This window comes from Apodemus sylvaticus, chromosome 3 (assembly GCF_947179515.1).
Source record: "Apodemus sylvaticus chromosome 3, mApoSyl1.1, whole genome shotgun sequence".
NCBI classification, from domain to species: domain Eukaryota; kingdom Metazoa; phylum Chordata; class Mammalia; order Rodentia; family Muridae; genus Apodemus; species Apodemus sylvaticus.
The window spans coordinates 137094106-137106429 of record NC_067474.1 but is presented as its reverse complement, the minus strand read 5'-3'; the positions used below and the strand labels follow the sequence as shown (position 1 = coordinate 137106429).

The 12324-nt window shown below is 40.5% G+C and overlaps 1 protein-coding gene across 13 annotated transcripts in view; it reads left to right on the top strand.

The window, feature by feature from the left end:
• Positions 1-12324, top strand: part of Macf1 (microtubule actin crosslinking factor 1) — a 331824-nt gene that overhangs the window by 293915 nt on the left and 25585 nt on the right. For all 13 annotated transcript variants that reach the window (XM_052177285.1, XM_052177287.1, XM_052177284.1 and 10 more), the window contains 14 exons: positions 774-1005; positions 1599-1825; positions 2960-3082; positions 3202-3303; positions 3685-3786; positions 3879-4052; positions 4141-4296; positions 4409-4606; positions 5063-5191; positions 7382-7555; positions 9346-9501; positions 9607-9813; positions 9941-10060; positions 12141-12310. In XM_052177285.1, coding sequence (XP_052033245.1) covers positions 774-1005; positions 1599-1825; positions 2960-3082; positions 3202-3303; positions 3685-3786; positions 3879-4052; positions 4141-4296; positions 4409-4606; positions 5063-5191; positions 7382-7555; positions 9346-9501; positions 9607-9813; positions 9941-10060; positions 12141-12310 — 2270 coding nt within the window. The remainder of the gene's footprint in view (positions 1-773; positions 1006-1598; positions 1826-2959; positions 3083-3201; positions 3304-3684; positions 3787-3878; positions 4053-4140; positions 4297-4408; positions 4607-5062; positions 5192-7381; positions 7556-9345; positions 9502-9606; positions 9814-9940; positions 10061-12140; positions 12311-12324) is intronic.

Below are 12324 nucleotides of genomic sequence, written 5' to 3'. Positions count from 1 at the left end.
GAAGTTTATTGTGGCCATCTTGTTTTGGGGTGGAATATAGATGTTAAAGAGAGATACGGAAAATGATTTTGTTAAGGAAATTTGTTTTTCTTGTAGGGCACATAACATTGATGAGTCTTGCTTAATATTAAATTCAGAGTTGGTTTAGATGGTTTGTTTTTTTCAAAAACTCATCTGTGCTGTTCTCACTTTTCAATTCTATATCAAATTATAAATAAATTTTATAGGTTTATTCATTTTATTCAAAGTAACCAGGAAAGTGTGAAGGTTCGATTGGCCTTCCGTCTTACCTTTCAGCATGACCCTTTTCCTTTGTCCCACACTGTGGGGTGTTAGACAGCATACCACAACGTTCCCATCCATGTATACAGCAGAAAGAGCATCTAATCTGTGTCTAGTCTGTTGCATGCAACTGTCCTCTGAAATGCTGAGTACTGACTCTTACCAGTTTCACAGTCTTGTCCCTTCCTCATCATAATAGTTAGAGGTGGAGAAGTATTGTGACAATACTAACCATTTTTGTTTGATTTTTGGTATATTACTTAGTATTTTTTGACTCAAAAAATAAATACTGCCCTTTTCCCCTTCTGATGGGTCAGCAGTAGTATCTAAAACAGGTTGGTTTTTTTAGAGAAAACTAACACTGAACAGTTATTGTGCTAGGCTGAACAGAGCTATCCTAAACAATAGGTTTATAGTTCACCTTATGCCCTCACATGCCCTCCAGTATGATAAAGTATTGCTATGATGACTAACAATTCAACCTTGTTTAGTTTCATGATAAAATTGAACCCATGTTGGAGACTCTGGAGAATCTGTCCTCTCGCCTACGAATGCCACCCCTGATCCCTGCTGAAGTAGACAAGATCAGAGAGTGTATCAGTGACAATAAAAGTGCCACCGTGGAGCTGGAGAAACTGCAGCCATCCTTTGAAGCCCTGAAGCGCCGGGGAGAGGAACTCATTGGGAGATCGCAGGGAGCAGACAAGGATCTAGCTGCAAAAGGTACTTGGCGGATCTAATTATTTTTTAAGAAAGATAATAGAATCAACTAAAAGCTGGGACTATCTTCAGTATCCTACCCAGAGTCCCTTCTCAAGTAATGAGTATTCCAAAAAGTCTGTGGAATTCATTTAGAATTCAGAACACATTTCCCTATTGAAATAAGGTTACAATTGGAAGCTCAATTCCCAGGCCAGGAAACAAATGTTCCTTTAACCCCTAATGTGAATATCACAGTATCAATAGTGAGCAGAACATAACCACCTTTTGTAACACTTTCCATGGGAAATTTACAGAAAGTTAGTGAGAACACTGGAAGGAAGCGTTTCCATCTCAGCCCTTTGTGAATTAAAGGCTTTTATCTTACTAGATATTCTGTGTGATATTTTCAAATTGCTTCTGTGGTTCCTTTATGAGGGAGATCAACATAAGTAGAAAAAACTAGTTGAGATCCCTGCTGAAGTACATAAGTAGATATGATAGCAATAAAGCTACACTGAACTATAAATACTGTCAGAATTAGATTGAATATCAGGGAGAAACTAAGATTCTGAATTTAGGGAGCTTCTGTTCACATCTCTTCTTTGCTCCTTCAGAAATTCAGGACAAGCTGGATCAAATGGTATTCTTCTGGGAGGACATCAAAGCACGGTCTGAAGAGCGAGAAATTAAATTCCTCGATGTCCTTGAATTAGCAGAGAAATTCTGGTACGACATGGCAGCTCTGCTGACCACAATCAAAGACACCCAGGATATTGTCCATGACTTGGAAAGCCCTGGCATTGACCCATCCATCATCAAGCAACAGGTCGAAGCTGCTGAGGTAACAAAACCATGAAACGTCGTCTTTTATGTATGTCCTTCAACAAAATACTGAATCCGTGTTATTAGGGTATGCATGTGATTGTATGTGTGGTGGCATGGTGGTAGCGTGGTGGTGGCAGTGGTGTTTTGTTTTGTTTTTCTAGTTTTCTTGTAGTGCTGAGGATTGAAGCTGGGGTTTGATACATGCTAAGCAAGTGCACTGAGCTAAGCCCCAAGCCCCTGAGTTACATTGTGTCAGCTACCAAGCCAAGCTCAATGTTTTGAAAACTTTTTGTTTTTAATGTGAGACTTTTTTCTACTTTCAGGAAGGAGATAGACAATAGAAAATTAAAAATTCTGAATTAATCATCCATGGATAGCAAGTTACTTAAATACATCTTTTTCTAGTCTTTCTGGGCAGTCTGATTTTCACTAGACAGACTTCACATGATTTCCATTTGGTAAAATCAATACCCGGTCTCACCATCTTCTTTTAGATGTTTTTCATAGGAAAACTCTCTCCTCCTTTATCCCTTTCTGTTGGCATGTGAACCATGTCTCAGGCTCAGACAAAGAACTGTTTGTGTAAGATCATGTAGCCCAGCTGTGACACTGTCTGTCAGCACTGACACTTGTGACTTGTACGGTGTTGCTTCATATGTTTCTTCATGGAGCCAGGAAGGGCTAGTAAATTATCAAAACTCATTATAAACTCCAAATTTATCTCTTCATGCCATTTTTGCCATCAGTACATGCTCATATCTTATAACTTATGTATTTAATACTTTTTTTCCTCCTTTGGAGATCTTCCCTGTGTAACCCTGGTTGTCCTGGAGCTCACTCTGTAGACCAGGCTGGCTTTGAACTCACAGAGATCCACTTGTCTCCTCCTCCCAAGTTCTGGGCCAAAACTGTGCACTGCCCCACGCAGAGCTGACACATTTCACTTCTTATGCCAATTGGCCACTTGTGAGCATGAGGCTGCACTCACTGGATAAGCAATATCTTAGAGTAAAAACCATTTTGTGATTCTTGAGGTTTTGCTTAGTGTTTGCTCTTGGTGGGGGGTGGGGAGTCTTTGTTGCCTTTGCAAAGCTTGAGAAGCTAAGTCCTGCTTTCTGTTCTCACTCATTGTCTGCTCCTTTCCATGTAGACTATTAAGGAGGAGACAGATGGTCTGCATGAGGAGTTAGAGTTCATTAGAATCCTTGGGGCAGATTTGATTTTTGCCTGTGGAGAAACAGAGAAGCCTGAAGTGAAGAAGAGCATCGATGAGGTATGGAGTGTGGGTGGGTTCAGATGAGGTGTGGCGCGTGGGCGGGGTTCAGGTGAGACGTAGCACAGCAGACCAAAGAGGTATCACTAAGAGCATTTGATTCAGTGTGTTTCCCACAGATGAATAATGCTTGGGAGAACTTAAATAAAACTTGGAAAGAAAGGCTGGAAAAACTTGAGGATGCCATGCAAGCTGCGGTGCAGTATCAAGACACTCTCCAGGTAAGAGGCTGGGGCATGCCCACAAAAGAAATGCATGTGCTGCTTTCTCTTGTCAGTTTCTAAGTCTGTTGCAGAATGGCTCACCCTCAGTGCTGCAGGGTTTTGAGGCCTAAAGAGACAGTATTGCTTTTACATTTCTGGCCTATGTTTCCCACTTCTGTTGAGGAAAGTGTTGATATAAAAATACGTCCAGTTTCTTGGTCATTGCCTGCTTGCCATATTTATACCCATCCAGCTGCTCAGTGAAGCTTCCCAACTGTGTCAGTCACCTCTTGCTTATGAGCCTAAGCTGCAGCACTATGAAGCCCAGCGCTGAGAAGGAGAGGTTGCTTCCCTTCTAACGTCACGTTTCTGCTTCATGTGTTTGTGTTTTTATTTCAGGCAATGTTTGACTGGCTAGACAACACTGTGATCAAGCTCTGCACCATGCCCCCAGTGGGCACTGACCTCAACACTGTCAAAGATCAGTTAAATGAGATGAAGGTCTGTACCCAGGAAAGGCTTTGAAAAGAGAGTTGTTTATTTTTCATAGTGAAGACTTCAGTGAATGTTAACGTTAAGTAAATCTTTTATAGGAGTTCAAAGTAGAAGTTTACCAGCAGCAAATTGAGATGGAAAAGCTCAATCACCAGGGTGAATTGATGTTAAAGAAAGCTACCGATGAAACTGACAGAGATATTATACGAGAACCACTGACAGAACTCAAGCACCTCTGGGAGAACCTGGGTGAGAAGATTGCCCATAGACAGGTAAAGCTAGTGGTAGGTAACAAGGGTTGGTGAGCCACCCTCTGCCAGCTCTGATTTTTCTAACAAATGCTCTGTTTTTCCTGAGCAGCATAAGCTAGAAGGTGCTCTCCTGGCCCTTGGCCAGTTCCAGCATGCCTTAGAGGAGCTAATGAGCTGGCTGACTCACACTGAAGAGCTGCTGGATGCTCAGAGACCAATAAGTGGAGACCCGAAGGTCATTGAAGTGGAGCTTGCCAAGCACCATGTAAGTGTCTTCATTTCTCCCTTACTGTGCCAGCTTAATAACATATGGACCTTAAGGAGCTAGGTTTAATGACATCAAAGGAGATAAGTTATGTCATTCAACATTTTTTTAGGTTCTAAAAAATGATGTTTTGGCTCATCAAGCCACTGTGGAAACAGTCAACAAAGCTGGCAATGAACTCCTGGAGTCTAGTGCTGGAGATGATGCCAGCAGCCTAAGAAGCCGCCTGGAAACCATGAACCAGTGCTGGGAATCTGTGCTGCAAAAGACAGAGGAGAGGGAGCAGCAGTTGCAGTCAACTCTGCAGCAGGTATGCATGTCATCATCTAGATGGACAAGCACCGGGAGGGGTTCACATGAGGGAAAGGAAAGATTATCTGGGCTTGAACCCCTTTTGAAAAGAGCAGCATTTGATGGGTGGGTCTTTTAGGATTGTTTGCAGTTCAGGGTGTTTACTCCTCACACTTAGTCACTCTGACCAACTTGGTTTGAGATTCGGGTTTTTCCTATAGCAAGTCAGGCTTCTCCCCATTCAGCGATCTATTCATCAGATTGTATTAGGCATCTATACTGTGTTATAGTGAGGTCTGAATGATTTTGATAGATTCTGGCCATAAGCAAGCAGATTGTGCCTGTCCAGAGACAAAACTAACTACTCTGCCTAAGACTAGCTTCACAATCCTCGCAGTACGTCCAGATCATTCCAAAAGTTTGTTTTCACAGCTGATTGCTTACTGATACTGCTGATATGTCTTTTTCTCAAAAGGCCCAAGGTTTCCACAGTGAAATTGAAGATTTCCTCTTAGAACTCAATAGAATGGAGAACCAACTTTCTGCATCTAAACCTACAGGAGGACTTCCCGAGACTGCTAGAGAACAGCTTGATACACATATGGTAATAGCAGTTTCTTCAAATGGCTCATAAGCATGTTGCAATAAGTAGCCTCTCTGAGAGACTTATATTCTGCGAGTCTGTGATGTTAGTTAGTGCAGCTCTTGTACAAACTTTAGTCCTGACACAGGCAGCAATAGTAAAGGAAAGAGTCAGCTAGAAAGGCTTTGACTAGCTGGTAAATCGAGTCTGTCTGTTCATTTGATGGACACAAAAATGTTGACTAGAAGTAAGAGCATCACCAGTATGTTTATATTTGGCAAGAGTTTAGAGAAATCTGAAAGGTGCCGACAGTATTTTAAGAGAGCCTACAAACAACAAAAGGCAGCATCATTAAGAAAAAGGAAAAGTTGAACCAGCACCATTTGTTGAAAAGGCTATCTTTTTTCCATTGGATGTTTTCAGCCCCTTTGTCGAGGATCAAGTGGCCATAGGTGTGTGGGTTCATTTCTGGATCTTCAATCCTGTTCCATTGATCTGCCTGCCTGTCACTGTACCAATACCATGCAGTTTTTAACACTATTGCTCTGTAGTATTGCTTGAGGTCAGGGATACTGATTCCCCCAGAATTTCTTTTGTTGCTGAGAATAGTTTTAGCTATCCTGGGTTTTTTGTTATTCCAGATGAATTTGTTAATTGCTTTTTCTAACTCTGTGAAGAATTGAGTTGGGATTTTGATGGGTATTGCATTGAATCTGTATATTGCTTTTGGCAAAATGGCCATTTTAACTATATTGATTCTGGCGATCCATGAGCATGGGAGGTTTTCCCATTTTTTGAGGTCTTCTTCCATTTCCTTCTTCAGAGTCTTGAAGTTCTTGTCGTAAAGATCTTTCACATGTTTGGTAAGAGTCACCCCAAGATACTTTATACTGTTTGTGGCTATTGTGAAGGGGGTCATTTCCCTAATTTCTTTCTCAGCCTGTTTATCCTTTGAGTATAGGAAGGCCACTGATTTGCTTGAGTTGATTTTATAACCTGCCACTTTGCTGAAGTTGTTTATCAGCTGTAGGAGTTCTCTAGTGGAGTTTATTGGGTCGCTTAGGTAGACTATCATGTCATCTGCAAATAATGATAGTTTGACTTCTTCCTTTCCAATTTGTATCCCTTTGACCTCCTTATGTTGTCGAATTGCCCAAGCTAGTACCTCGAGTACAATATTGAAAAGATAAGGAGAGAGGGGGCAGCCCTGTCTAGTCCCTGATTTTAGTGGGATTGCTTCAAGTTTCTCTCCATTTAGTTTGATGCTGGCTACCGGTTTGCTGTATATTGCTTTTACTATGTTTAGGTATGGGCCTTGAATTCCCGTTCTTTCCAAGACTTTAAGCATGAAAGGATGCTGAATTTTGTCAAATGCTTTTTCAGCATCCAATGAAATGACCGTGTGGTTTTTTTCTTTGAGTTTGTTTATGTAGTGGATTGCATTGATGGATTTCCGTATATTAAACCAACCCTGCATTCCCGGGATAAAGCCTACTTGATCATGGTGGATGATCGTTTTGATGTGTTCTTGGATTCGGTTGGCAAGAATTTTATTGAGTATTTTTGCATCGATGTTCATAAGGGAAATTGGTCTGAAGTTCTCTTTCTTTGTTGGATCTTTGTGTGGCTTTGTTATCAGCGTAATTGTCGCTTCATAGAAGGAATTGGGTAGTGTTCCTTCTGTTTCTATTTTGTGGAATAGTTTGGAGAGTATTGGTGTTAACTCTTCTTTGAAGGTCTGATAGAATTCTGCATTGAAACCATCTGGTCCTGTGCTTTTTTTGGTTGGAAGACTTTCTATGACTCTTTCTATTTCTTTAGGCGTTATGGGACTAAAAAAAAAAAAAAGAAAAAGGAAAAGTAGGCTGGAGAGGTGGCTCATGGTGGCTCACAACCATCTGTAATGGGATCTGATGCCCTCTTCTGGTGTGTCTGAGGACAGCTACAGTGTACTCATACAAATATATTATTACAGACTGTTTTTGAGGTCTTTAGGATGCTTAAAAAATTATTTTGTTGGTGAGCTGATTGTTTTCATATTAAGGAAGAATTCTGGGTTTAATTTACTAACAGCTCATACTTGGAACTGAACTTCAAAGGGACCTATATCAAGACAAGGCCACTTTTCCAGACTGTACTAGTGAAATCTGTGTGTATGGGGTCTTTTGAGAAATAGATATTAATGTTATCTTTTGCTGCCTTCTTTTGTAGGAACTGCATTCCCAGCTGAGAGCCAAGGAGGAAATTTACAATCAGTTGCTTGACAAGGGCAGGCTTATGCTCCTCAGCCGTGGTGATTCTGGGTCTGGCTCAAAAACAGAGCAGAGTGTGGCACTCTTGGAACAGAAGTGGCATGTGGTCAGCAGTAAGATGGAAGACAGAAAGGTACCACTGCAGAGCACTGTTGAGCAGTGTGTTCAGTGACCATGTGACATCACTGGCTTCATTTTTGAAGATGTGTGTGTTGTAATATGTCAGAGAACTTACCTCATAATAGATTTTATATTAATCTAACAGTAGTCTTTAGCTTGTGTTCCTGTTTACAAAGTTTTGCTGGAGTTTATAACATCGAATTGAGAAGATGGTGACAGGGCAGTGTAAGAAGTGTGACCAGCAATTTTGTTTTCTTTTAAGGAATTTTACTGAAGATGAGAAGAAAAGTAAATTATGACCTCTTCCCACTAATTCTTAGAAATTAGATTTTAGTCTTTATAAGAGCAAAAGAAGGAATATGAACTCAAGGCTTTTTTCGAAAAAGTTGGAGTTTGTTCAATTTTTTGTTTTGCTTTATTTTGTTTTGTTTTAATGGCTACAGAGCTTCATTCTCTTCTTTGATAGTCAGGTCAAGTATAAAACCTGCAAATAAACTCACTGGCCACGTCCACTCAATTAACACACACAATCCCTGCACACAATCCTAGGTGTTAGTAGAAAGAGTAGACAAGCAGACCAATTGTTTGGAATGGTTGGGCAGAACACAGAACAAGGTCACATTTACGAAGGGACATTTTTAGAGAAGCACTAGTTTATAAAGTTGTCCTGGTGTAGGCTTCTGTGCTCTCGTATTGTGGAGACTAGCCAAAAAGACCTGAATATAAGCCTGTGTTCTGATTTTTGTTCTCTGTCCTGTAGAAGGCAGAGGGAAATTGAGAGAAACTGAGGCAGAATCTAACTCAATTAAGTTTCTTAAGAAGGATTTTTTTTTGAATTTTTTTATTTATTTTGGTTTTTCCAGATAGGGTTTCTCTGTGTAGCCCTAGCTGTCCTGGAACTCACTCTAAAGACCAGGCTGGCCTCGAACTCAGAAATCCGCCTGCCTCTGCCTCACAAGTGCTGGGATTAAAGGCGCACACCACCACCGCCCGGCTAAAAAGGATTTTGAGACACGAGAATCTCAAACTTAAGGGCGGTGTGGGCTGCAAAGCAAGAAAAAATAGACTTCAGTATTAATTTCTCAAAAGATCTGAAAGCTTTGACTTTAGCATCCACCTGATTGATAGATTATTTATATCATCTTTTCTTCAGTGTTAGAGATTGAACCTAGGGTGTCTCTTGTGCTTGGCAAGCATTCAAACACTATACATTATATGTATTTAGAATATTCATTATAAAATATCCTGAAAAGATGAAGAAGAAAAATGTCTGTCATCTAATCAGCCACAATTAGTAGCAGTTTAAGTTTTTAGTGTACAAAAAACAGAACAGTGGTTTTTAATATACTCATTTTATTCATTCTTTGAATGTATTTTTAATATATATTCTTGATATAATCATCTTATTTTAAAAGTCAGCATTTAACTTTACCTGCCTAGTGGATGGCCACAGCTGTCCACTAAGAAGCTAGGGCAAGGAGTCCCAAGAGTAGAGCTTGTGAAGGGGCCGTGGGTGGGAATGTGCTCATGGAGAATAGTGCTTGCCGTGAGTGGGCACATTATCTTCCGCCATTCTGAATTGTGCCTTTTCCTTTTTTATTTACTCAGTTCTTGTCCAGGTGTTTTAGCTTCAGACTCTTAACGTTTAGAACTCACGAATCTTTTGTATTTGAGGGGTGTTTAGTGGTTCATTAAAGCAGTCTTCTTGCCTCATTTAATCTGATATACATCTCATGTCTTTGTTGTTGAAGTTGTAATTTCTGAACTTGGTGCTTCTTCTGTGTTGTCTTCTTTAAAATTCAGTCAAAGCTCGAAGAGGCCCTCAGCCTGGCAACAGAATTCCAGAATTCCTTGCAAGAATTTATCAACTGGCTTACTCTAGCAGAGCAGAGTTTAAACATCGCCTCTCCTCCCAGCCTGATTTTGAACACTGTTCTCTCCCAGATAGAAGAGCACAAGGTAATTGTGCCTTAAAGTGATGTTACTGTCCCTTTACAAAGATTCATTCAAAGGAGTGCTCCTTCACTTTGTTTGTGTCTAAAAAGAGTACTGTGTTCCCCACAGGTTTTTGCTAATGAAGTAAATGCTCATCGAGACCAGATCATTGAACTGGATCAAACAGGGAACCAGTTGAAGTTCCTTAGTCAGAAACAGGATGTTGTCTTGATCAAGAATTTGTTAGTTAGTGTCCAGTCTCGGTGGGAGAAGGTTGTCCAGCGGTCTATTGAAAGAGGGCGATCACTGGATGATGCCAGGAAGCGGGCAAAGCAAGTAAGTTATAAAGAAGACACAACTTGGTGAACAGCCTTGAGTCCTGAACCTCTGAAATGATCTCATAGATGAGTTGTATAGCTCGAACATTCTTTTCTGTTACAATGTATATCGTACTTGATTTTAGTTCCATGAAGCTTGGAAAAAACTGATTGACTGGCTAGAAGATGCAGAGAGTCATCTGGACTCAGAACTGGAGATTTCCAATGACCCAGACAAAATCAAACTTCAACTTTCTAAACATAAGGTAAAATAATTCGTGCCATGAGACCCTAAGCTTAGTATTCACCAAAGTTGCTGAAAATGGGAACCAGAGCCTGTTAAAAAACAGTCGATTCATGATAAAATATCAAGAAGGGACTAGCGATGTAAGTCATTTGATAATAGTTTTCTTTTCTTATTGAATATTTTCTTTCTTTTTTTAAAAAAGATTTATTTATTTATTTATTTATTTATTTATTTATTTATTACATGTAAGTACACTGTAGCTGTCTTCAGACACAGAAGAGGGCATCAGATCTTGTTATGGATGGTTGTGAGCCACCATGTGATTGCTGGGATTTGAACTCAGAACCTTCAGAAGAGTAGTCAGTGCTCTTAACTGCTGAGCCATCTCTCCAGCCTGGATATTTTCTTTATTTACACTTCAAATGTTACCCCTTTCCTGGTCCCCGCCCCCAAGCTCCCTATTCCATACCCCCTCTCTTGGTAGCATTTCTTGCGTGGTGTGAACCAGGCTCCTCATTTGACTCCCTAGCACCTCATTAACTGGCTATGGTGGCAAGAAGAGAAAGACCAGCCTAGAATATGTGAGACTTTGTCTCAAAAAAAAAAGATCAAGATGAAAGCGAGGCATGGTGGCAAATATATGTAATCCTAGCACTTTACAAAAGACAAGTGTCCTGCCTCTGCTGTAACCAACCCCAAGGTATCGTGGGTGCTTAGATAACATAACATTCATACTTTCATGTAATATCTAACAAACTGCTTACGAGACTAACTATCAAAAAGTATGGGGTTGTAGAAATTGCCATGTGTAATTGTGTATGGTATAAACAAAAGTTATAAATTTATTTTTTCTGCTTGTGGGATTCTTTTTTTTAATAAATTAATTAATTTATTTATTTTTATTTTATTTTATTTTAAGATTTTATTTATGTGAGTACACTGTAGCTGTCTTCAGACACATCAGAAGAGGGTATCAGATCTTATTATAGATGGTTGTGAGCCACCATATGGTTGCTGGGATTTGAACTCAGGACCTCTGGAAGAACAGTCAGTGGTCTTAACCTGCTGAGCCATCTCTCTAGCCCAATTTATTTATTTTTTTAACACTCCATATTTTATTCCCCACCGCCACCATCATCCACCCTCCAACTGTTCCACATTCAATACCTGCTCCCCTCCCCCAACCCCACCTGACCTCTAAACTCCCTGGGGCCTCCAGTCTCTTCAGGGTTAGGTGCATCATCTCTGAATGAACACAGAACCCGCAGTCCTCTGCTGTATGTGTTGGAGGCCTCATATCAGCTGCTGTATGCTGCCTGTTTGGTGGTCCAGTGTTTAAGAGATCTCAGGGGTCCAAATTAATTGGGACTGCTGGTCCTCCTACAGAGTTGCCCTTCTCAGTTTCTTTCAGCCTTCCCTAATTCAACAACAGGAGTCAGCTGCTTCTGTCCATTGGTTGGGTGCAAATATCTACTCAGCTGCTTATTGGGTCTTTTGGAGGCAGTCATGCTAGGTCCCTTTTTGTGAACGTTCCATAGCCTCAGTAATAGTGTCAGGCCTTGGGGCCTCTCCTTGAGCTGGATCCTACTTTGGCAAGGCCTGTCACTGGACTGTTTTTTTCTCAGGCTCCTCTCCATTTCCATCCCTGTAGTTCTTTTTTTTTGTTCTGAGACATGATTTCTCTGTGTAGCCCTGGCTGTCCTGGAACTCACTCTGTAGACCAGGCTGGCCTCAAACTCAGAGATCCGCCTGCCTCCTACTCCCAAGTGCTGGTATTAAAGACGTGTACCACCACAGTCCAGCTATCCCTGTAATTCTTTCAGACAGAAACAATTATGGGTTAGAGTTGTGACTGTGGGATGGCCCCCTTCTCCCTCATTTGATGCACTGTCTTGGGAAAGCTATTGTTAATTTTAATTTAGTTTTTTGTTTGTTTGTTTTTATGCTATATTTACTTTATAAACCTGAAAGAGAAGTTGATTTTAAATAAACATATGTCCCACTTCTTGGAAGACTGGGAATTAAACCTCATGCTATTATTTGATTTTTAGTATGTGTGTATGTGCTATTTGTTTGTTTTTCTTTCTTTCTGGAAATAGGAATTTCAGAAAACTCTTGGTGGCAAACAGCCTGTGTATGATACCACAATAAGAACTGGCAGAGCACTAAAAGAGAAGACTTTGCTTGCTGATGATACTCAGAAACTTGACAACTTGCTAGGAGAAGTCAGAGACAAATGGGATACTGTCTGTGGCAAGTCTGTAGAGCGGTAAGCATGAGTGT